This window comes from Pocillopora verrucosa, chromosome 7 (genome assembly GCF_036669915.1).
Source record: "Pocillopora verrucosa isolate sample1 chromosome 7, ASM3666991v2, whole genome shotgun sequence".
NCBI lineage: Eukaryota > Metazoa > Cnidaria > Anthozoa > Scleractinia > Pocilloporidae > Pocillopora > Pocillopora verrucosa.
Genome location: NC_089318.1, coordinates 1,029,009 through 1,053,415, shown reverse-complemented (window position 1 = coordinate 1,053,415; position 24,407 = coordinate 1,029,009). Strand labels below are relative to the sequence as shown.

General features: G+C 39.2%; 3 protein-coding genes across 4 annotated transcripts; 1 reads left to right on the top strand and 2 right to left on the bottom strand.

The window, feature by feature from the left end:
• Positions 1–31: 31 nt before the first annotated feature.
• LOC131774146 (cytochrome c oxidase assembly factor 6 homolog) lies at positions 32–1,438 on the bottom strand. Its single transcript, XM_059090175.2, has 2 exons — positions 1,217–1,438; positions 32–376 (listed from the first exon to the last, which is right to left on the bottom strand). The coding sequence occupies exons 1-2, from the start codon at positions 1,358–1,360 to the stop codon at positions 272–274; spliced, it is 249 nt and encodes an 82-aa protein (XP_058946158.1). The 5' UTR covers positions 1,361–1,438; the 3' UTR covers positions 32–271.
• A 46-nt stretch (positions 1,439–1,484) lies between these two features.
• LOC131774686 (centrosomal protein CCDC61) lies at positions 1,485–9,747 on the top strand. The gene is made up of 17 exons (XM_059090745.2): positions 1,485–1,847; positions 2,821–2,903; positions 3,460–3,632; positions 4,005–4,110; positions 4,185–4,231; positions 5,193–5,328; positions 5,680–5,760; positions 5,990–6,072; positions 6,304–6,440; positions 6,513–6,543; positions 7,012–7,062; positions 7,906–8,027; positions 8,277–8,400; positions 8,736–8,814; positions 8,916–8,950; positions 9,197–9,276; positions 9,391–9,747. Exons 1-17 carry the CDS (start codon positions 1,670–1,672, stop codon positions 9,486–9,488), a joined length of 1,644 nt encoding a protein of 547 aa, XP_058946728.2. The 5' UTR covers positions 1,485–1,669; the 3' UTR covers positions 9,489–9,747.
• Positions 9,748–10,163: 416 nt separating this feature from the next.
• LOC131774822 (thyroid receptor-interacting protein 11-like) lies at positions 10,164–22,806 on the bottom strand. Of its 2 annotated transcripts, none has more exons than XM_059090908.2 (17): positions 22,630–22,806; positions 22,301–22,377; positions 21,494–21,604; positions 20,534–20,719; positions 19,809–20,001; positions 18,879–19,544; positions 18,543–18,646; positions 13,531–17,418; positions 13,162–13,283; positions 12,581–12,744; positions 12,398–12,501; positions 12,199–12,298; positions 11,768–11,849; positions 11,522–11,636; positions 11,335–11,442; positions 10,956–11,215; positions 10,164–10,636 (listed from the first exon to the last, which is right to left on the bottom strand). In XM_059090908.2, exons 1-17 carry the CDS (start codon positions 22,742–22,744, stop codon positions 10,456–10,458), a joined length of 6,576 nt encoding a protein of 2,191 aa, XP_058946891.2. In that variant the 5' UTR covers positions 22,745–22,806; the 3' UTR covers positions 10,164–10,455. The 2 variants fall into 2 exon arrangements, with proteins under 2 accessions (XP_058946891.2, XP_066026566.1); XM_066170469.1 differs by having other exon boundaries at positions 18,603–18,646.
• Between the last annotated feature and the right edge of the window lie 1,601 nt (positions 22,807–24,407).

The window sequence follows — 24,407 nt, the reverse complement described above, 5'->3', positions numbered from 1 at the left end:
TACATTTGATGACAAAGAAAAGCAAAAACTCTTCACTTCTTAAGTGACTTTATTGCAAGATGAGTCGTACACTGACTCGCTAAATTACAGTTTCGTGTGCTGATTATCGTTTGGATTAATAAAAAAAAGTAGTCATGGATTTCTTATGTCGTTCTTCGCAGTTGTATTGAAAATTGTAAAACAACACTTGTTTATGCATTGTTTTGTTTCCTACAGACAGCACATCTCTGTATCTCCTGATTCAATTACGTTCTCTGTACACAACAGAATGTTATTGCTTGCTCTTCGATGGCTGTTCTTCCGTTAGAAGGAAACCCTCCTCATTCAATTTCTTTTTATATTCGTCGTAAACACGTTTCCTGGCAAAGTAAGACACCTAGAAAATAAAAACGTAATAAAACTGAAAGGCGGAGAGACAAGGAATAAATTTGCAGGAGCAGAGATGATATGAAGAAAATATAATTAAAAAAGAATCCTAGCCAGCTTGCGAATTTGTATAGGTAATCACATGAGGCCAAGTACTATTAAGGATAAATTGCACGAGAGTTTTCAAAATTTTCCAAAATTGGCAATTTGGAAAATTTTGAAAACTCAAGTGCAATTAATCCTTAATAGTACGAGGTCTCATGGGATTACTTGTTTATCAATAAAGGGCAAAATTTATACGAAGGAAAATCACGCGCGCAGTCTATTTTTAACAAATTTCAAGATAACGAACGGTTGCTATGCAACGGATTAGCCAATCATTAACAGGTAATCATGCCCTCTCTTGATTACTAAAAATGCCCTCGATTAAGAAAAAATGCCCTCTCTCTCAACCAATCAGCGCTCAGTAATTTTGCCCTTTATTGATAAGTTATGTTACAATTATTACGTAACTAGAGACAATCTGCGCCTCGGTTAGTTTGGGAATTTTTTCCACACAAACATAGTTTACCGTGTCTAAAGTTCCTCGATAAGAGACTTAAAATCCTCTTTCATGTGCCATAAGGACCGAGTCAGAATAGAGGGACTGTTGTCCACTGATTGAACATTTTTTGTTCATGCTTACCGATCAGTCCGACACATTCGTGAGGTTCTGATCTAAATTTTTCAGATTTGAGATCCCTATTAATGCCTATTTTTGGATTGAACGGGGAACTGTACTTTAGTCTTAAGGAAAATAATAATAATTGCACAAACCGCAGCGGAAAGTGACGGTTTAAAATGCACTTACCCATGCTGCAGGACAAACCGCGGTGTACTGATCTTTCTCCTTTGCACACGCGGATTCTTCGTTTCCATTTGACTTCAGGCAAGCGAAATAGCTATCTCGCGCCGCGTGACATTTCTTTCTTTCTTCTCCGGTTGGAGCTGGCATTTTTTATCAAAAGACGAGGAATTACGAAGCAAACCGGCTAACATTCGCTTACATGGTCAATTCAGCCGCCATCTTACTTTGTAACCACTCCTTCATAGAGTCTTGCTGCAATGTTATGTGGGATTGTAATGGCCGTTAAAAGTTGTTAGCCCGCTAAATACAAACTAAATCTTGGAAGATGCAAGTTTTGAACTATTCGTACTCGCTTTTCTCCGTGTAACTGCTTAATAACACTCCTAAGCAATGTGTTAACTTGCATTTATTACAGTTGGTACGATTAAGAAACGTTGAGTTCAACTTCCATCAGCAATGAATTCGAGCGTGAGGTCAGAAGCTCTTGATCCATCAGTGGGCAGCTTTAGACATGTGTTCCGCGGAATAGAATACGTTGTAACCCTCATGATAGACAGCGATAAAGAAACATTTGTCCTTGAAGTAGAAGACAGACTTACATCTGATCAATGGAGAGGACAATTTGACGCTAGATGTAAGTTGAAAGTGAATGTACAACACGTTATTGTGGAATTCAGAGTGTTTGTAATGTTTGATGTAGATGTTTAAACACCTCGCATCAAGGGAAAAGGAAAATGACGAATTGTTTTAACAAATAAAAAAGTGAGTCGGCTACATGCCAAAAATACTCTAAAAACTAATGCAGTAACCAAGAACCAACCTTTAAAATTCAAAGCCTACTGATAATTAACTTCAACCAACTGATTAAAATTGACTTTGATCAGGGTAGGGCAGGATGGCTTTGATTAGGTTCCTGATGGCCCTGAACCTTCCTTTACAAATTTTTATCAAATTCAACCAGGATAAGCTTTTAACTATACAGTACTGTAATTAAACCAAAGGTTCACTGAACTCATAACATAGTCTATTACTGAAAACAAAATTATGGATGTCTCAGCAGGCTGCTTTGATAAAACTTTTATTCATATTAATCATATGTATTGCCTAATGATGAACTCCAAACAGGAAGGAAATAACTTCAAAAGTGACTGTGATTAGGGCACTTGCATATGTTAAAAAATTGTTGGCATATGCTTGTTTCATAATCAGGTTTAAATACATGTTAGTTTCTTCTTTTCATCACTCTAACGAAGGGCTAACACTCAAAACGTCAGCTTTTTTACCTTTTACGGTGGCCAGTTTACATTTTCAACTCAGTTGTTAACACTAAAGTACCTGCTATACTCTCCCTCCAACGCAGCACCACAGTTTCTTTAGAAACTTCCCCCCTTTATTCATTAGTTTCTCCTTGTTTGATTTTTATACTTATGTTCCATGTTAGAGTTGAAGAGTTGACAGCTGACATCATGAAAGGGACCAATGGTTTTGATTCCATGAAAGCAAAAGTGTTGACTTCTACAAGTCTTGTATATTTTAGTTTTGAATAAGAGTGCAAGGGTAGCAATGTGTGCGTTATTATAACAGTGAAGTGGCTGCTTATTTTTCAGATATAGAAGATTTGACTCACAAGACTGGAAACTTTAAACAGTTTACAGTTTTTGTGAATATGCTTGAGAGTGCTCTTGCAAAGGTAAGTATATTTATTTTTTGCACATTAAAATGCTGCTCATAAAATCCTTTTTATTCTTTCAACACACACTTTCTTAGACTAGGAGCAGTCCCTCCTTTTCAGCAAAGTATGTCAAGCAAGTCCAAAAAAATCAGTGAAAAATTAAAAAAGGAAAGTGGTAAGCAGCACACTGTGCAGAAATCTAGGATTAAAACAGAGTTCCTTGCAGCCTGCTAACTACCATCTTTTCCCACTTTTCTATTTGGACTTGCATAACAAACTTTCCTGAGTAGGAGGGACAGCTCATAGTTTAACACATTTTGATTACCAGAATGAGATATGGAGGTTATTGTAGATTTGATTGAGGCCATGACTGACTGATTCAAAGGTCGGATATCAGATTCTTAAAAAGAGGCAATGGAGATATGCTTGACCTGCTGGCTCCAACTGACATCTATGGTCCAAACTAGAATTAATTTAAAAGTATGATACTATCTTGAAAGTGGCCAGGTAGATTTGAATGAATCCTACGATTTACTCCTCTCCTGCTCAACTTGTTGATAATCATATTTTACAGGGTAGTAATTCAGTATCTGTGGACCTTTTGACATATGGTGACCTTGAATCACTTCGAAATCAACAACATCACAGAACTGGATATGGAACCCAGCACATACCTGGTGCAAAAACAAGATCACAACTGCACTCCAAGAGATATCTCATTATGACATATACAGTGGAGTTTGACAGGTTAGAAGTGGGTTGTTGTTACTGTGACAAGGGAGGATAACTTTTAAAGGTAAAGGCAATGTAAATAAGAGTTTTTTGCTCTATCTTTTCTGCTCTCTTTCTATCAGATGGGAGGGGGAGGGGGATTGCAATCAAATTTAAGAGCCATAAACAAATTTGCTTTGGACAAGTTGTAATAGGGGAAGTTCTATAGAGAAACTTCTTTGGTCTTGCAAGTAAAGTATGAATGTCAAGACTATTCAGAATAATATATCTTTAAGACTCAAAGATTCAACACTGTCATTCAGCCATCTGACTGCTCCCTCCCTTCCACTGCTGCTCGTAAATTAGAATGGAAATGAGATTTAATATTTGTCACAACTTTACTTTCAGAATACATTACCCTCTTCCTTTACCATATGTGGGAAAACCAGATCCAGTGCAGTTACAGGAAACAATAAGAAAACTAAGAGAAGAAAACCTAGGTCTGAAAGAGCAGGTAACATTAGATCTTAGTGGAGTATCTCTTGGCCAAGAGCAAGGTGTCTTAGTTGAATACTTGTTTCTTTGCAGCTTATCAAAGGCTCAAGAACTGCAGCACTGACACATCTTCAAAAGGAGTAAGTAGAGCACTGTGGAGTTTGCACCTCTTTTCTTTTTATTTGAATCTACAGTGTGCAGTGCAATCCTCTTACCTGTTAAATTTCAAGAATTTTAAACAATTTAAGGCTGTGATAAGAGGTAATACAGAGGTACATTTTAATGCTAATTGCCTAAAAAAGAGAACACTGAATCTGATGTAGGCTCTTATATTGTTACAGTAATCAGATAAGCTTCTGCAAGTCCTAGTTACTTTAACTGCTTCTAAAGAGGTTTAGTTAGGGAGAGGGGCTCATTGGAGAAGGGTGGGGGTGGGGCTGGGGCTGGGGTCATCTAAGAGGTGAGTTATGCAAGTAGAAGAGACAAACTATTCGAGAGATATTACAATTGTAAACAGGGTTTGCATGGGTCCTGAAAAACCTGGAAAGTCCCAGAATTTTCTTTTGACATTTTCCAGGACTGGTGAATCCCAGAAAAGACCTCAGGTCCTGGAAAGTCCTAGAAAGCTGCTTACATGTAACTCAAGCAATTAAGTTTTTAGACCATAAGGAGAATTTATTTGAAATCTTGAGAATGAAAGATCTAAGGAGAAATTTGGAGTTATAGAAAAATCAATCCGAGTCCTGGAAAAGTCCTGAAAATTCATTGAAATTTGTTTCTTAAAAAGGGTATGAACCCTGTGTAAAGGGTCATCTAGCCCAATGGCTTGCTAATCAATCTTTGGTAAAGAAATCAGCCTATGCTCTCTCCTCAAAAGGACTCTTCTCAGGGAGAAACAAAGGCCAGACTTGAGAGAGAGGCAGAAATCAAACCTACCAGTATTTTATATAAAGGGTGGGTTTTTGCCCATTAAGAATGGTAGAATCTTACAGAATCCTACATGATTTTTTAACTTACAATACATAGGATGCCTTGTTCAGCTATTTTATTTCAATCTTGTTCTGAAACATGTTGGAGTTCTGATGTATTGTGATCCTTTAGGAATGACAAGTTAACCAAGGAAAAGTTGGAAATACAAAAACAGTTTGAGGCATTTCAAAGGGAAGTAAAGCACACCTCAAAGGCAAACACAGCTAAGGAAATAAGAGTCTTAAAAAAAGTTGTACAGAATCTGGAGGTAAGAAGAAACTGTAATAAATTGAATGCAGTTTACAGATGAATTTAAAAATGTTTCTGCAAACTTTCCATTGCTATGTACTCTGTAATTCTTACTGTCCAGTTGCTCCTCAATCAGTGTCTGTTCCATGAAGATAACTTTCACTTTTACTAAGTGGATTCTCAAGAGAAGAATTTAAAGGTTTTCTAAGTTTCCTAACAGAGGGGAAAACTAGATTTTGTTATTTTACCAAATCAGACAAATAACTTGGTTAAACAAGGTTTCTTTACAACACTTGCATTGAAATGAATTGCAGTGGGTTGAGAAGGATTGGGGTCTCAGTTTGTCACTTATCAATGTTTTTTTCTGTAGAGTGAACTGATGAAAGAAAAAAACAAATACCAGAGAACAATAAATAAGAAGAATGAAGAACACAGGAATATTGTTGAAGAGGTGAGTTACGTAAATCTCTCTCCTAATATCAAGGTTATTTTTTATCAATAGTTTGAACTTTTAGAATTCTAAAGTAGAAGTCTGCAGCTACATTGTTGAGGTGATTTCATTACAAACTGGATTGACTGGGAAGGTTGATATCCAAATATTTAGCATATATGTCAGTTAAGTTTTTCTTTGTTGATGAAGTTTTGTTGCTCACAGCTATTATTTTAATTTTCATGTGCAGCTGGAGGAAATCCGTGCTAATGAGCGAAATTTAAGAGCAAGATGTAGAAGTTTAACAAATGAACTTGCTGTGTTAAAACGAGGGTGAGTGTTATCTGGGTATTTTTATTTTAGATCTCTCACAAACAAGGGAAATGCTTTACTACAGTCTATGCCATCTTGGGCAGAGATACGACCATAATATCTCCCCTTAAGCCTTTTTTGACTCGAGATTATCAGTAAATGGTGAAACTGTTACAGAAAAATGTGTCAAAATCGTCCTTGAGTTAGGTTTTATTCATGAAGACCTGTGTAATGGTTTTTGCTGTTGCTTAGTCCTAGGCCATCACCAGCCCAAACAAGTGGCTCTGCAACAAGAAGAGGCCGGGCACCACGGCGATCTATCTCCCAGGAAAGAAGACCACCGTCAAAGCTATCATCCGGCATGCGCAGTAGAACACCTTCACCAGCTGGTGAGTTTTCGTTTAGTCTCTGAGGTCCAGTCAGGCTGTGAGCCTTTTGCTGATATATCTTTTTTTCCTTAGGTGGCAGACTTCCTCGGTTTGACCCCACAGCGTATCCTTTTTCTCATTAGACTGTTATTAATAAAATGAGAAAAAAAGTGAATTTCCGGCTCGGTCTTCAAATGTAAAACGATGGTATCTGTTTTGTCTCGTCTGCGAGGCAAAGAACATAAATATGATTTCCCCAACCGAACCTCAGATCTTCGAATTTCGCAATCCAATGCTCAACCACTGAGCTAAAAGAGGACTTGTGTTAGACATTCTCTTCCGGAAATAACGTTAAAACAGCGTGCGGGCAGAGGATTTACGATTCCTCACCAAAGAATGCTTTTTCTTTAAGAGTTTTGTGTAGTTAGATGTTTGTAAGTGTCGGTTAAACTGAGCATAGGGCCAAGTTGCATTGGAAGACCACAATTACCATAGCCTTAACCAAACTTGAAAAAGACCCTTGGAATACTACAAGAAATCCTCAGCAGGGCCTCACTGAATAATTAAAAAAGTTTCCTTAACTAATAAAAAGATATGTGAAAGAAAAACAAAGGAAACAGAAGGAGGCGGACGAAGCCAGAGGGTAAGGTCACTCAAGTTTACTATGTAACTTTGTTAGGAGAAACTAAGACCAAACGAGGTTCATTTTTATGTGAAGGGGGTTAGTTTCTGAAAAACAAAGCTATGGTGCTGCGTCGGTGGGGTATAACAGGATAACGTACTGTTATCAACTGAGTTGATAACGTAAATTGGCCACCGTAAATAGTTTCTAAAGTTGACGGTTTGAGCTTCAGCTCTTCGTCAGAGCGAATGACCAAGCAATAAAAATAAATGCAATAAAATGTTTCATTTGTGCCGAGACTGGGAATTTAATTGCCCCTAAATGCGCATAGGCCGTTTTTTTTTTCTCCCTCATCACCCCTTTTGCGCTCGCGTTCTTTAAATATTAGGCAGCTTCTAGTTCGCTCGAGTTCTTGGCAATAATCTGGGAGAAAGTAGAAGATCGGTAAACAGTTTATTGTTATTGCTGTAAGCAGAATATTTTGATCATTTGATTTTATCTTAAGACCCGTACAGATGCGAGTAGGCTTTTATTGTAAAACATGATAGGAAAACTTACTCGAATATGGGCTGTACGCGATCTACGCAAGCAGGCCCGTGCATGCCCCTTCCGAGATGCGAGCTAAAAGAGCGGACAAGAAAGGAAGATGGAAGGGTGTTATCCATATAATATAATGCTCATTGAATGAGTAAGGTCGGATTGAATGAGTTACCGTCATCGAACAAATAACACGATAATACAAATAAATTAAGAGATAGCAAGCATGGAATGGATTTTATTAACGGTAATTTAGAGAGTGTAGCTGATTGTCCCACTGAACTGTCTTGTAAGACTCAATGACCCTTTCATTATTCCATTACATAGGAGAAAAAGATCGCTTTCCAGCGGATCTACGAAAAGAGCTCGATCAAGGTCCCTATCGGCAGATCGTTTACCTCGCAAAGGCCCCAGTTCAGGAACGAAGAATCCCAGCGCCTGGTCGTCAGGTATAGTCAACTGGTTAAGAGGTAGTTTACAGGATCACGAGTCAATAACTTAGAATTACTTCTAGGCAGGAGGAAAAGTTACGCGATACATTAGGCTCATAATATGCTATATCTTAAACATTACGCGAAAGTGGAACGTAAGCACAAATCAGCCAGTTAGCCAGTCAGACGTGACGTGACAGTCAGTCAGTCAGTAAATCACACGACAAGCCCAGTTACTGAATCGGAACTGTCTTCTGTTCCATTCAGGTGGTAGAAAAAGAACATCGTCCAACGGGAGCCTGGGAACAAGGCGATCGTCCCAGTCTTCGTTAGAGAAGGATTACATGTCTGATGACATGGAGCATGCGCCACCACGACGGCCAAGAACCAGGTCTGGATAGCAATAATGGTATCTTTGCAATTTACGATCGCATGTTGCATGTTAGATTGGAAAAAATGTTAAAAAGCATTGCTTCGCATGTCGCTGGGTGCCATTCTCCATCTACCAACCCTTAACTCGTGACGAGAAAACAGGAATAAATTAGTTGAAATCAAATGGAATATAATTTTGCTACTTGTTGCTCAAATTTGAAACTCCTTCACTATTTGGGATTGATGGACAAGCTCCCAGCCAAGGAGCTGATTACAAGGTTGTTGAATCAGGCGGGCCGACTACATTTTTCATGGCCCATTAAGTTATTCGCAGTTGTTTGTTTTCTGTTCCAGGCCCAGTAACAGTTCAACAGGGAAGACGAGAACTGTTGCAAAGAAAAACTCGTGGTACAGCCCTGGGGACTCAGATATAGTATGCGAGGCCTAATTTCGTTCTTGTTAGATTCAGTTTGTTTCTTTTGAACCTTGACAATGAAGTGGAGGTTTTTGTTAATTTATTTTGTTCTGTTTCAGGAGCGAGGAACGGCAGTGAAAGTGGGCAAAGTTCCGTATCCTTTTGTTTATTAATACGACCAGTTTCCTGTTAGCAGTCGGTCATTCACGACTTGGTCACCCGCGTCAGTTCCCCGCCCTTTTTCACATTCCTTGGCCTCTCGTCATATTTACCTTTGCTCATTACTTTGATACTGGGGCACTTCAGCGAAAAGTGTTCATCGTGGCCACTTTCCCTTTACCTGCAGGCCTCAGTATTCCATTATTTTTTTCTTCATTATTATTCCTTGACGTTTTTGCAGTTATTCCAGTACTCCTGAGAATAGTCTTTCACACTCCAGAGCGTCTGAGAAGCGTCATCATCGAGGCTCGCCATTTCGAGGTAAGTGTTAAGTTCAGTGGCTGTAAATGGTGCATGATAATTTGAATTTACTCCCCTTGAATTTGATTCGGATTCAGCGCGAACACATCTTAACTTTCTCTATTTTTCCTGAAGACATTGGAAACGAGTCCCTGAACAGGTCAGCGGAAATGATGGAAATTGATGCGCGACTGAACGCACTACAGAGGTTTATGAAAGAAAACATGCCGTGATGCTTCGATAGATGTGCGACGGTAATAACCGAGTGTGGATATCCATTTAACCTCTAGTGTATCACAAATCATGTAAATAATTCAATGGCCTTGTTTACTGATTACAATGATGGTACAGTATGGTAGACCAATTAATCATCATTGCACCAATATTTTTAGTAGGAAATGATTTCAACAAGTAGTTTTATTCTGTATATACTGTACCGTTTTTCTTAAACGGTGTCGCTGTTTTTTATGTTATTATATTCTGAAATGTAAATAAATGATTTATGATCTACAGTCGAGGATAAAGTTTGTTTTCTATAAATTTAATCAGTAAAAAACACCCACGGAACTTTGAAAATTTATGGGAATTTTTAAGGTTGTGTGGAGATGGTGTTTTTTTTTATTAACGGAGTTGGTAACGTAAATTGGCCACCGTAAAGAGTCTCAAAGGCTGACGTTTCAAGCTTTAGCCCTTCGTCAGAGCAAATGGAGAAATTGTGGGTTGCGTGTGTGGATTCCATTCGCTCTGACGAAGGGCTAACGCTCGAAACGTCGGCTTTTGAAACTCTTTACGGCGGCCAATTCACGTTATCAACCCAGTTGATAAAACCAACTTACCTAATTATTAAGTATGCAACTTTGTGACGTGAAATAGTGAAACAAGAAACAAGAAACCATAACATTCACCGCATCTTTTTTTATTTTGATTATTGAACTCGAAACTGGGAAAACCCAATAGGCATTCTCAGAATGTAGATTCAATACGCTACCTAAAAACTAAATGTATAATTAATTATTCTTTCTCGACCAAGAGGTCCTAGATTTGTCGGAAATATGGTTTAACGTGGGGATTAATATCTAATTAGAGTGGTTTCAGAAGACTTGTAGTCAACTCGACTCATTTTAAAGGCCCGCACGTCTCGTATCAGCGGATTTTAACAATAGCGACGCTGTGACGTTATTGTCCGGCGACTTCATTATACTACGTCCGTCCCTCAAGTAGGGTCCGTAAAGAGCTGGACCCACTGAGGGCTGGCAGATTTTGTACAGGTGTGAGTGAGCCCACAAGTAAAGGGTTCCCATTGGTGCCTGACGAATTAGTTTGGACGGGTGGGAGTGAACCCACAAGCACAGGGTTCCCACTGGTCACTGACGTATTAGCTCTGTGAGATAGAGAGATAAAGACTCTGTCACTTATGAAAACCGAATGGCTCTTACAACTACTTAATGGCCTGAGTAAGGTTTGTGAAAAATTCGCTACAAGTTCGCAATATTTCTGTAGGCATGACGGTTCCTGACCCTGCTCCGAAGGTTTTGTTCTGGATTCCCCGGTTTTCAACTTTCCATAGAAACCAACAATTCAATTTCACCAAGAAAGAGTGGATACAGTCACTGTGTGGGCGTGCCACTACTACATTGTCTTATATTCATTTGTTTGGTTCATCAGATGTATTTACCTATTTCATTTCCTGAATAACTTACCTCGTTACACCCTCGCCGGGTGCTGAAAAAGTAGGACGTGACACAGCAGACTGTGAGAGGGGAGGTGCATTACCTCTGGATGGGGTACCAATAGGAGTCGAAGTTGCCATTGGTAGCCCTCTTGGCACGTGACTAGCTGTAGATTGCTGTGGTGTCATACCAGACAGAAGAGGATTGGTCACTCGTCCGCTTGCCTCACCAATGGAACGAGGCACTTCAGACTCACTCTCCAGGAAACTTACAAACAACTCTGAAAACGACTGAAAACAAAAAATTTCATAGTGTGTAGTGAAGCACCGTATAAGTCAAGTACTACTTCAGTTTTTAGCTGTAATGACAAGAATTGAGTCCACTAAGGTACATAATTTCTCTTTCATACCTTTGGTGCCGAGGCGGTTGTCCTTGTGGGAGTCTTGGGGGCACTGGGACCGAACGGAATTAAGTTGGAGATCCATGATCCTGTGGGAGGTGAGGATCCAGTCCCGACCTGATAAAAAGGAAAAACAAAAGAACTAAAACATCGAAAAACTACGACAATATAAAACACACGAGCTACATGGTGATACCTTATCCAGCTCCTCGTGTGTGAAGCCAAGCAAACCTCCAATGACTCGTACAACATCCATTCGTTTGTTTTCCGGTGTATTAAAATATCCCATCAGCATGTTTTTCACCAGCGATCTATGGAAAGAGAGCGAGAAAGAATTCACGTATTGAAGACAATTAGTCCATTAGCAACAGAGAGCAGAATATGTCTCCAAATAAGGCGGTACTAAATGAGAGAAAAATGAATCGGTTTTCTGTATTCTCACTTCTCAACTTTGCCGTCTGACAAGCTGTTTAGGCTGTTGATTCTCTCATGAGCGACACGTAATTCTTCTTCCAGTCGGGTAACTATCGAAATGATAACAATAAGAAATCAGCAGATAGAAGCCAAGAAACCATCGGTTATAAAGCAAATTTTATTTGATTGTCGCAAAACCAAAACCGATGTAATCACTACAGCACATCAGACTAAAAGAGAATATGACAAGGAGCGTTTCATATCACAAAGCAAAAGCAAGCAAACTGCGTGAAGCTTGGGAAAAACACGGTAGTGACCGAGTCGCGATTAGTTGGTTGGTTGGAGTTTTTATCTAACTGGCTGAGTATTGCGCGAGTTTTCTGGACCAATCACTGAGCGCATTGTGGCAAAACTGGTCCGATTCTGGATTACTTTCGAAAGAAAAATAATGAAACAAACCCTCTTCCTTAGAATGGAGTAGTTCCTCATCTTTGGCTTTCAGTTGGCTTCGGACGTTCACCACTTCTTGCGTTATACGAGCAGCCATTTCTAGCTGACTCTAAGAAAGAAAGAAAGAAAGAAAGAAAAAACCATTAGAGAGCTGCCATGCACACCCATCAATTGAAAACATTTTTTCTTCCCGGCTAACACTGCGCACCTTCAGATGATTTTCTCTCTGCTGCAGCTCTTTAACTTGTGCCCAGGCATCGTCAACTCGTTTCTGAGCCTCTTCTTGGGTAGCTCTCAGTTGAGATTCGCGCTCTAAATGGAACAATAAAAACCTGTGCGGTAAAAACAAGTACCTACACCACAATCTACACTGTTTAAATAGAAATCCTACCTCTTTGGAACTGTTCAAGAACAAGCTGTAGGTTGTTGAGAGCGGTCTGGTACTGATGTGCCTGCTCCTGAACCGAGGCTAGATCCATGACCGCACGGTCACGTTGAGCTGCTATGGCCTGGAGCTGTTCCTGGAGGCTTTCAATCTGCACAGACGCTTGACGACTAAAAAAACGCCACAGAAGCTTTAATCAAAACCAGTTGTCAAAATACCGGATCAGATATGCACTTTTTACACTCTGAGAGTGCTGTGTGACAATTTATACTTCGGAAATCCCATATAGTGTTCTGCGTTCCCCTTGCGAACGCTCAGACCCAGTAAGGCTCTTATGGTTGGAGCATCACCCTTAAAAATATTGATTCACTTCTCTTTCGGTTTCAAACCATTTGTTTTGATGGTTAGTTGATCGTTTAGTACTTTGTTCTATTTCTGAGTAGCTGACGACATTTTTTTAACGTCTGTTTCGGCCTGTTCAGTTTGGTTTCTTGCACTTGAACTAACAGAGTAAGTCAATCATTACCACAGACGCAACTATTAGTAAAAGTGGATTGTATTTCGCATTATTATGCGTTGTGTCTTACTCTCTGTCCAGCATGGAATGTGAACTTGACAACAACTGTTCTTCTGCACGAGCCAACTTCATCCTCAGGTCCTTTTCTCGCTCCTCGGCCTCGAGGGCCTCGCGTGTGTAGCTCTCTTCAACCTGAAAGCGAGTGACAAATTGCTTATCAAGTCTGATACAACTTATTTTAAACTTTAGGTGTATCTGACAGGCTAAAAAAACCGAAAGTTAAAGGAGATGATCTATTCCCGCACAAATCTACGAATGAGAACCAACGCATTTTTGTGACCTTATTGAGTTCACCGCGAAACTCTCTTCGAGTGTGGACATTCGTTTCCATATCGTATTTCACGGAGGGGAGGGGGGGGGAGGGGGAGGTTTGCCATACCTGTACCAGGTGATTTCTGAGGCGGTTCAATTCCTGAGCCATCTTAGTTTCAGCCACCTTCTGTCCACTACTAGCAGCAGTCAGTTCCTCTTGAAGTTGCTGAATGCGGAATTGCAATTTCTCCTGTGTCCTCTGTAGCTGTTCCCTCTCAACCGTTAAGTGCTTGACAATCCTCTCTTTCTCCTGCATCGCCATCTTGTATTGATCCACCTCTCTGTGAAGAGTGGTAGTGGTCGCTCGCTCTTGAGTAAGAACACCTTTAAGATCGCGCAGCTCAGCTTGTAGTCTGTTTATTTCACCTTGCTGTTGTGTTTTGGCATTACTAACCTCTTCTCTATCTCTCTGTGCTTGCTCTAGTTCATTTAAAATACGTTCTTTCTCTTGGATTACCCGCTGTAAGTCTTGATGTGATGAACGGTCCTTTTCGCTAACCGCTCGACTGAGACTCACGATCTGATCTTGCAATTCTGCTACAGTCGACTCGTTCTCGCGCAACAAGTCTTCTTTCTCATTGCGTGACTGTAACAACATCCTGTGTAACTCTTCTTTGTCACGCAATACATGCTCTAACTCTGATCCATGAGTCTCAGTGGTTTTGTTTAGCAATGTCACGTTCGAAAGCTGTTCCCGCAAAGATTGAATTTCATTATCTCGTTCCCTGAGAGCGCTGTTCCGTTGGTTTTTTACTGTATGAAGCAATGATTGAAAATTAATGTCGATGTTGTCAACATTTTCCTCCTCATTGCTTTCAGAGTCTGTTACCGAGCGTACAAGCTGTAAAATTTTGTTTTTCAACTCGCGTGTTTCAAGATATTTCTGCTCAAGAATATCGTCTCTTTCGCTTTTGACGTTTTCTAGATCAACTAAAATGGAGCTTTTTTCATTTCGACTGTTATCTAGAACTTGTTTTAGTTCTCTGTCCTTGGACTCTACAACATTCCTAAACGAATTTATCTGTTCTTCTAAATCTTTCAATCTGTTGTCACTCCTTGCTAAATTTGATTTTTCCAGGGAGAGTTCACTCAGTTCTGATCGTAGATTGACCAACTGTCTAGAGAGATCCTCATTGTCAGCCAGCAATTTGTCCGCTAAATGACATTTCTCTTCAAATGTTTGACTCGCAGATAGCTGATCTTCTTGTAGCTTTGATATTTCAAAGTCTTTCAGCTCTTTTTCTCTTAATGCTGAGTCTCTTTCTCGTAATAACACCGCTCTCTCTTCCCGAAGTCTCCTCAACTGTGGTTCCATCCCTTGTGGGGATGGTTCTGAAGAGTCTGTCCTCCCCAACAGCGCTAGAGTGGAAATCTGTTTGTCTTTCTCTTGAACAAGAGTTGTTAAAGTTTCGTGTTCAACTTGTAGCCCGTGTATTTGACGTCTTAGCTGGTCGTTGTCCTCTAGCAGTCGTTGCGACTCACTACTTCTACTCCTGTTGTACTCTTCAACAAGTTTCTGCAGCGCTGAGTTCCTCTCTCTCAGTTTCCCCATCTCATTCGCTTGAGACTCGTTCAAAGCAAGCAGTCGCGCATGCTCATTGTGCAGTAAGTGTGAAGCTTGATCTTTACTATTCATTTTCTCTCTCATGGCGTCAAGTTTGTCTTCAAAAGTCAATAGCTCTTCATTACGCAGATTCAAGTCATCTAACAACCTATCCCTCTCCTCCCTGAGTTGTTGTAGCTTGCCTTCATATGCCTCTCGTACCTGATGATTGTTCTGATCCGTTCGATTCACAAGTTCAATCAAAGAAGCGTCCTTCTGTTTCAGAGCTGTTATTTCCTGATCTTTCTCCTCCAGTAGCCTCAAAAGCTGCGCCTGTCGATACATTGCATCATCAACGCCTTGCGCTCCAGCGTTTGAAGCATTTACGACTTGAGTATGAATGACCTGCTCCTTCTCTTTCAGTGCTTTGGACAACTTTGCCAAGTCTAACTTAAGCAGATCTATGTCAGCCCCTTTTTCTCTTAGATCAAGCTCCAGCTTATCGACCTGTAAGTCTTTAAATCCCAGTTGTTTGGATATTTCTTCCTTCTCTGCGATGCTCACCAACAATTTCTCCTCTAACTCCTTACAACTCTTGAAATGACTTTCAGCCGCCACAACAAGCTTGCTCTTCTCTTCTTTCAACACTTCAATCTCTGCAGATGTCTCTTTGAGTTCAGAATTAAGTTTGTCCACCTTCGCACCGCTCTGTTGAAGTTCGAGTTCTAGATTTTCTTTTTCTCGCAAAAGAACCATTTGTTTTCCATCCAGGTCGCTACATCTGGCCTCGGTCATTTGAATTTTATGATTTAGCTGCTCAATTTCCTTTACAAGGTTAGATCTCTCTGTGGTCTGTTTTTCCTGAACTTTTGCCTTCTCTTTGTATTCTTCAATTAAACTTTGCAGAACTTCTTTTTCCATCAACATACTGTTGCTCTCAGCAACAAGTGACTCAATTCGTTTTTCTTTTTCTTGGACCATTCTTTCGAAATTTTCTCTTTCTTCTTCTACGTTCTCGAGTTGTTTGCCCTTTTCAGTTAATAACAACTCTAAACCTTTTTTCTCCTCGGTAGATTCAAGTTGACTTTGTTGATTCTGTCCCATGATATCAAGCAACTCGTTATTCTTGCCTCGGAGTAAGGAGCATTCTTGTCGAGTTTCTTCCAAGAGTTTAACCAAATCTTCTTGCTCTGTTTGAAGAAGGCTCATCTCATTATCCTTTGAGCTGGTCAAGTCTAACAAATGATTATTAAAGCTTTCTTCAATTTCACAAATTCTCTCGTCTCGCTCGTTGATCATCATCATCAAATCTCTCTTTTCATCAGAGATGCTTTTAACTTCATCATTTTTCGCCTCAAGCTTACTTTGCAAATCATTTAGCATAGATGTTTTTTCGTCAATTTGTTGAATAAGTTGCTCTGTCTGTTCTCGTACAAGAGAGTTATCTTCTCTTAACTTCTCTACACATTTATTCAGGTCTTCACGTAGTAACTGCATTCGATCCTCATCAAGTTCAGAATCATTTCCTGCAGATGAACTACTGATGTCAAGAGTGACAAACTCCTTCTCTAACATCTGCCACGCCTCCACAAGATGCTTGTTTTTTGATGAGATGTGATCGTTTTCTTGTCGAAGTCGCGAAATTTCCTCTTCATCGTGGCTGTTACCCAAGAATACTTGCAACTCCTTTACCTGGCGCCTAAGACTCAACACCAGGCCTTCAAGAGCATCCTTTTCTCCTTCCCAATCCTTTTGGGCCAATTCGAACTCTTCCAACTGCTGTCGGTAATCTTGGAGCTGTTGCTTCAGCTCAGAAAGCGCTAATTCCTGGCTGACTGCGATCTCGTTACCTGAGAGGACAGCAGTTTCTTGTAATACTTCAGTTTCCTGCCTTATCTCAGGCTCAATGGAGGTGTCGCTAATTCTCCTGAGATCTCCCATATCAATGGATAATTCAGGGTCACGTGGTGTGCTACCTGTGAAACTGGCCACACTCTCGGCCGAGCCTGACCTGCTGTCCACACCATCGACGCCCTCGTTGATCTTATTCTGCGTTGAATCGAAACACTCTCGTTGATCTTGAAGCTTCTGCTGCAGCCCGACAATAGCGCTCTCCAAAACAGCTTTCTCAGCCATCAGTGATCTCACAATGTCGTTTCTTTCATCTTCATCAATCCCCTGTTGCCTTCCTATCTCAGTGACACAGTATTTCGTTTCTTGTGCCACCTGTTCATTGTCTGATTGCAGGTCCATTACACCACCTTCTAATTCCTCTACCGCAACTCGAAGCTCCGTTGATTTGCTCATCATGGCTTCCTTCTCTTTCTCGATATGATCCAGTTTAGCCTGGTTACGATCTTCCAGTCTTTGTTGAAGGACTTTCAGGTCATCACGGACACTGTTAGTGCTGAGCTGTTGATATGAAAAGCATATCATCATTAGCTGAAAAATATAAAATGCGCAGATAAAACGTTTAAGAAAGAAAAATTCCTTTGATTCTGTACAAAGTTATGAACTGTTGTCATTGTTTTCCAAAAAAACACAAAACATAAAACAAGAAAAATATAAAGAACTAAAAAACGAGCAGCAACTGATGTCTTTGTCAAAAGCAATTTATACTATGGGTATTGTTGTTTTAATAGCCATAACTCTCAGATCATTCCAGAAAGCATCTATAACAAAAACAGAATTTGGAGACATACCGATTACCTTACGACCAAGACGTGAGAGAAAATCGTGCGTTATGATATCAAGACTACTGGTTAATTTGCTATTACGTGAGGGTTAACAAAATGGCCATGATGCATGTTTTAACTATAGCATGTGGAAGAAAAAAACTATTATAATAGACATGAAAGCTTAATAAGACACGTATGACATTAAGGGGGCTGTGCAGGAAAAGATGAGTGCCAGGACACTTTGCATGAGATAAGGGGGATAAAATGCAAACGCAAAGAAAAAGCTCCAAGAAAAAACGCTCACCAAAGTGAGCGGAAGTATTACCAAAAGACCGAAAATTTTAGAAAAATAAAAAGGGAAACATTTTTAACTAGAAACTACAAAAGCAAAAAAGCTTGTCCTGTTGTTTGCACTATCTGTGACTGATTTGCTTGATAAGAATTTTACCATAGTAATCTATCCATTATATTCGAACCCTAAAGCTACAAATCAGACAAGAAAATCCTAGAAAATCTTGGAATTTGTTTTTCCAAGTTCAAAACAACAAATAATTTGAAACAAAAACTTTTCAGAAGATATTTTAAAGCTGTGCGAGCCCATTTTCATTTTTAATCATGTTAAACAGCAATTAAAAAAGTTATTAGCTAGTTAGTCAGTAAGTACTTACTTAGAGTTACAAAGTTACATGAAAGGTCTAAAATGCTCACTCATATTTGGTTTTTCTAAGCTTGTTAACTGGCACAAATTCCAGTTAAATATTTAGAATTTAACGAGTAAGAAAAGTGACATTAGAGTCAGGCAGCAAAGCTCCCCACCCCTCTCCCCTGCACAGCACCCTGTTAAGAGAGGTGCATTACATGTTGAGCCTGGAACACGGCCAATAGCCTCGTGTTACTGTTGTTCAACTCATGTCTGACCTGCTGGTAAAGCTGCACCAGGCACAGATGGCGCTCCCACAGAGCTGCAGAGGTAAAAAATGGATATCACTTAGCTCTACATGTATTTTACACGTGTGTGTAATCATTATCATACACACAGTACAAACACTAATCTTTTCTCACATTTATACAACTTATTCATGAGCAGAGTGTGTGAATCCTTACAAACCAACTCATTGTATATGTAAATCTAAGACAGCACACTGCTGTAACAGATTTATTAGTGAATTGCATTTATAGAATTTTATCACCTACCAGCCAGAGCATTCCTTAATTTCCCCATCTCTTTCTTGGCATCTCCTTTGATGTATTTCACCTTCTTCAAATTATCCAGTTCAATGCTCTGTTCTTGTTGAAGATCCTGAGATAACTGAAGTTCTTCCATTAAATCCATGGTTGAAGAACTGAGTTGTTCTAGCTCAGACTTCACCTCCTCCACAGAGCGATGAAGTCTCCTCTCCTCCGCATAGCTATGGCTTAGTTGTTTCTTTAATTCTGCATTTTCTGCCGCAACAAAGTTGAGCTCCTCTCGTAATTTACAAAGGCCTTCAGAGTCAGATCTCAAACCCAGCATTTCGTTCCTTTGATCTTCCAGCTGTTTTTGGAGTTTTTCCACATTACTCATGTTCAGATTTAATTTACTTTCATAGTCAGACAAAGCTTGATCATGCACTGAACCTGCATCTTGCAGTTTAGTTTGCAAGTCAGTGAAATCCTTTTGCATTGTGAAAATAGCTTGTTCTTTGTCTTGGACTTGGATATTCAAATCATTTATCTGCTGCTCTTGAGTTTTAATCTGGTTTTCAAGTTCAGCAATGAACTCCTCTGCAGTGACTAACTGTTTCTTTAGAGACAACACTACATCTGTGTTGTCATTTGTTTGATCAAAATCCTTCTCCAAATGACCAAAACTCTCAGTTTCTGAAAGAAAAAAGAAATTAAACAGTGCATTATAAGAATACTTGATAAATGTTTGCATTGAAAGCACCATAAAAGCATAATGCATGATCAGTTTTGAAGATCACCAGATTGGTGAATAACCTTATTTCAATTCTTTTAAATTTCAGAAAATCAATCCTGAACAAACAGCATGAACCTCACACCTACACTGACCAAGATGTACCACTGAAAGCTATGACAGACTCTGGATCACAAGTGGACCCTAAACATTCAAAACAAACATACCACTGTACTTAAGAGGGCTCTCTTCCAACTCTTCAATCCTTCGTAAAAATTCTTCTTTCTCATCCTGCCAGTTTTGTAATTCTTGTTTATGCTTTTTGTTCAGATTAGCAATCTTTTGTGAGTAGCTACTCTGCAGTGCAGTCAATTCGTGTTGATACTGATCTATTTCTTTGTGCAGTCTATCCTGATTCTCCTGTTACATGAAATGTACAAACAAGAATGTATTCAAAATGGAAGAAAAATGGAAACATAAAAAATTACTTTGCATACATCATCAAATCATTATGTCACTAAGATCATGCACTGTTTAGTTAACATGTAACTCCCTCGATCCAATTGGCAATTCTCCATACTTACTATCATATTTTCCCTTGCAAATAACACAGGAGAATTTGGACTTATTCCAAAATATGACCCTCCTGCCTATTGAACTAATCTGTTCTCATTACCTTTTCACAACATAACGTATTGGAATTGCAAGGAGAAGTTACATGTTAATCACTTCTAGAAGCAGAAGGGTTAAGAGGTTGACTTCAATTTCCAGATGTGAAGTTTTAATATGACATTTTTGCTTGAGGATAATAATTTGATATACTATCAAATTCTCCTGTCTCATAAACAAGGAAATGTAGTGTGGCAGTGGGAATGGAGAATTTTTGATCAGATCATGGCAGCTAAACATTGATGTCATGAAGCCTCTGTTTTTCTTTCCTCTTCCCACTTACCACTCCAGTTGCTATGGATTTCCAGTGTTGGCATTCAGCTTGCAGTTTTGAGATCTCACTATGTAATCTTTTTGTCTCCATGGAATCTTCAATACTGTCAGTAGAGTCATGCCTCTCTCTACCTCCAAGATTATGGCCATTTTCCTCATGAAATCTTCTGAGTTCTCTCAATTTTATTAATTCTTCCTGTTCAATCAGAACAAAAAGAACTAAGAAAGGCATGTAAGAGGTGAAACAAAGATTGTACAATTACTTCCCTGTTACACAAAAAAAATTCTTTCAAATAAACAATTGGTTCATACGTCAGCGTGTGTTCATCAAGATATGAAGCACACAGGAAGTTTGGAGAACACAAAAGATGCGTAAGAGTTGCTTGAGGCATAGCCGAGAGCAACTCTAGCTTCTTGAGTGCTCTCCAAACTTCTCAAGTGCTTCATATCTCGATGAACGCACAGCTGACGTATGAACCAATTGTTTGAACATTTTCAACCCAATGGGAAATTTTTTTTCTTGAGGGATTTGTTTGCTGACATCATGAGCATGCACAACAGGAATATAAAGCATGCTCGCGCAATTGAATTTGATTACACAAATTTACTAGCTATGTTATAATTAACAAACTGATTATAACTGTCTCTCCTCTCTCTGGGTGCATAGGACATTTGTACACCACTTTCTAGATTCAGAGTTATTGTAAAAAGTTTCCCTGGGCATAGTGACAAACAGATGGGAAATAATAAAACCAATTAAATCTTGGAAAGTATCACTGTTGCTAATAAAGACAAATTTTACTTTATCTCAGTCTCAGACTTGTATTTAACTTTTTAAAGGCTAAAAGCTTACCAAACGTTTCTTAATTTGTAAATTCAGTTTCAGTTTCCGAATTTTTTTTTGGTTCAAAACACCACCAGCTTCAAAACAGATTGATAGTTAAATTCATATAACCTGAACCCTGATTACCTCTTTACTATGCAATTGTGCCCTGTAATCCCTCGATATGCTGCTCGTCTGAAGCTCTGCTGCTTCAAGTCTCACATGAAGTTCATCATTACTTTGCCTCAGTCTTTCATACTAATAAACATGAAACAACAACCTGTTAATCCTTTAAAGAATAAGAGTAACCAGCACCTAATTTCTGCTTATGATCATGAGAATTAAGGAGATTATCACCAACCTATGAAGCTTTGATGGATAAACAAACTCTCCTTGTCAGTACCAAAGGATACTTACAGAAAATAGTTTAGAGAATATGGATACTGATTTTAGCTTGTTAAAGGTAATAGGGTTGCCAAAATGTAAGTTTTTTCCTGCATGTTTTCAGGTCAGGGAAGTCTGCAGAAAAGCTTACTGCTGTTCTGCATTTCATCAAATAAACCAATCAATAATTTAGTGTAATCTCAGACATACTATGGTTGATAAAACAACAAAATCTAATTGACCCAACGACAATCACAAAAAGAAAAAATAATAACAAAACACTAACTACTGTGATATATGTTACAATACAAATTAAACTGACATATCTGAAAATGGAAGGTAATCTTTGAGAAATAAACAAATATCTCAATTTCATACTGTACACTTCTTTTACTATACTCTATTTTTAACCCACAATACTTTAATTATGTTGTCTATGAAGGCAAAATTATCTAAGTGCTATTGAAAAAATTGGTTATGCATCGTGATAACTTATCAGGTTTAAGTGTTTACTTCAACACCCATTCAAAATCGAAAGAGTAATGATTTACACGACACAAAGATACTTACCTCGGCCTTTTGAGTAATAATATGTGATTCGAGCTCATTTATTCGACCCTGTGCAACTTGAAGCTCTGCTGAAGGGTCTGTAAATAAGAAGAAACGCTTTCATAGCTTAATGCTAAAATATATCCTTAGGAAGTAGACGTAAGTGTGCATGTAAATATGTAAACAGTTATCCGAGTCCTTTTGAGAAAAAACTGAAAACGAAGACTTTGCAAAATACTTCGCTGCAATTCAGTATTACTGATGAGCCAATAAAAAGGGAAAGGTTGCAAGAAGATCACACGAAATTGAAGTGAAAAACTCCGAAAATTTGAGGGTCGGCTCCAGCTTACCTGAGACCTCCTCTGTTCCTTCTGTTAACATTTCACGAGTGAAGGAAGAAATCTGTCCAGTGAAATTCGAAATACTTGATAGACTATCTGTAAAATTACTACTTAGCCAGGACATTTTGGATGAAAATCAAAACGATAAAACCAGTGCAAATGCTACAAAAGTAAGACCATTTAGCCTCTGTGATGTGGCACTATACTCCAAGATACTACGACCTCGCTGATTGGCTGATCATTGTCGACGTCCTCTAATTGTGAAGTATGAGCCCGCGCTATCGAACACCCGTTCGTCAGGATAAGTATATCGTTCAAGGAGAAACAAAGCAGATTTCTGAATATGAAAGCGGTATTCGAAGTAATGAGCACTACTTAAGCAGTAATGATAAGGCTTAAAAAAACTTCAGGCCTGTAGGGGATTTGAACCTGTGAACTCTGCGATAACGGTGCAGTGCTCTACCAACTGAGCTAAAAAACCAACTGGGAGTTGGTCATTATGTTGGTTCATAATAAACCTGTAGAGTGATAAATCGGTGACTGCGAATGTATGAAAATCATATATGCGAACTGCTGTTTAAGAAATGAATATGAAAGCGATCCTCGCAGTAATGAGCACTATACCTAAGCAGTAGTGAAAATAAGGCCTGAAAAAAGGACGACCTTAAAAATCGGAACGTTAGGGGTGACAGAATGGCGGAAAGTTACCCCAAATCCTAAAAGACAGAATGGCCGAAAATCATCCCTAATCCTCGACGACGGAACTATTAATACAGTATTTTCCTATGGGCGGAGGATAAAAACACAAACAGACCACTCTATGTGTTTGTAGTAAATAATTGTTGACATGAACAAACAAGTTGGCAGTAGCAAACCTGGAGGTCGGCAGCAAACTTCTCTCTCATGCGCGAGCTAAGGCGGAAGCCCTGAACTCCCATTTCTGCAGCGTCTATGTGTCTGAAGACATGAATAACATCCCGTCTCTTGGGCCTAGCATTATCCCGGAAATCGATCCATTAATATTCAGCTGTAATGGTGTCAAGAAACAACTGCAATCTTTAAAGGACGATGAAGCGCCTGGTCCGTGACGACCTTAATCCTTGGCTAATTAAGTTGGCTGCCGACGAAATCGCACGTATCTCTAACTTATTTTCCTATCGTCCTTGGAAAGCGGTATACTACCAAGTCAATGGAAAGAGGCTAACATCTGCGTTGTATTCAAGAAAGGAAGTAGATCCAACCCGGAAAACTATAGACCTATTTCATTGACTTGTACAGTATATAAAATTATGGAACATATTCTTCACAGTCATAAAGTGAAATATCTTGAAAGGCACGACATTCTAGTAGACTCGAAACATGGTTTTAGGTGAAGACGCTCAACGGAAACACAGTTCGTTTATATTTTTCATGACATAGCAAAAGTCCTGGATACGAATGCATTTGTATCACTGGACAGTCTTGATTTCCCTAAAACTTTTGATAAAGTCCCTCACGTCCGCTTTTAACAAAAACTGCACTTTTATGGTATCCGTGGCCTTATATTGTTTTGGATCAAGTGTTTCCTTACTGAGCGATACCAGCGCGATGGAAACTTCTCCACAAGGTCAAAGGTCACTTCTGGTGTCTCAGAGAGCACTGTTTTGGGGCCTCTGCTTTCTTCAATGTATATCATTGACTTACCATCAAACATCTATTGTAGCGCTCGGTTATTTGCTGATGACTTTCTATTGTAGGTTTCAATAGTGGACCCTTTACATGATAAGAAAATCCAGGATGACTCGTGC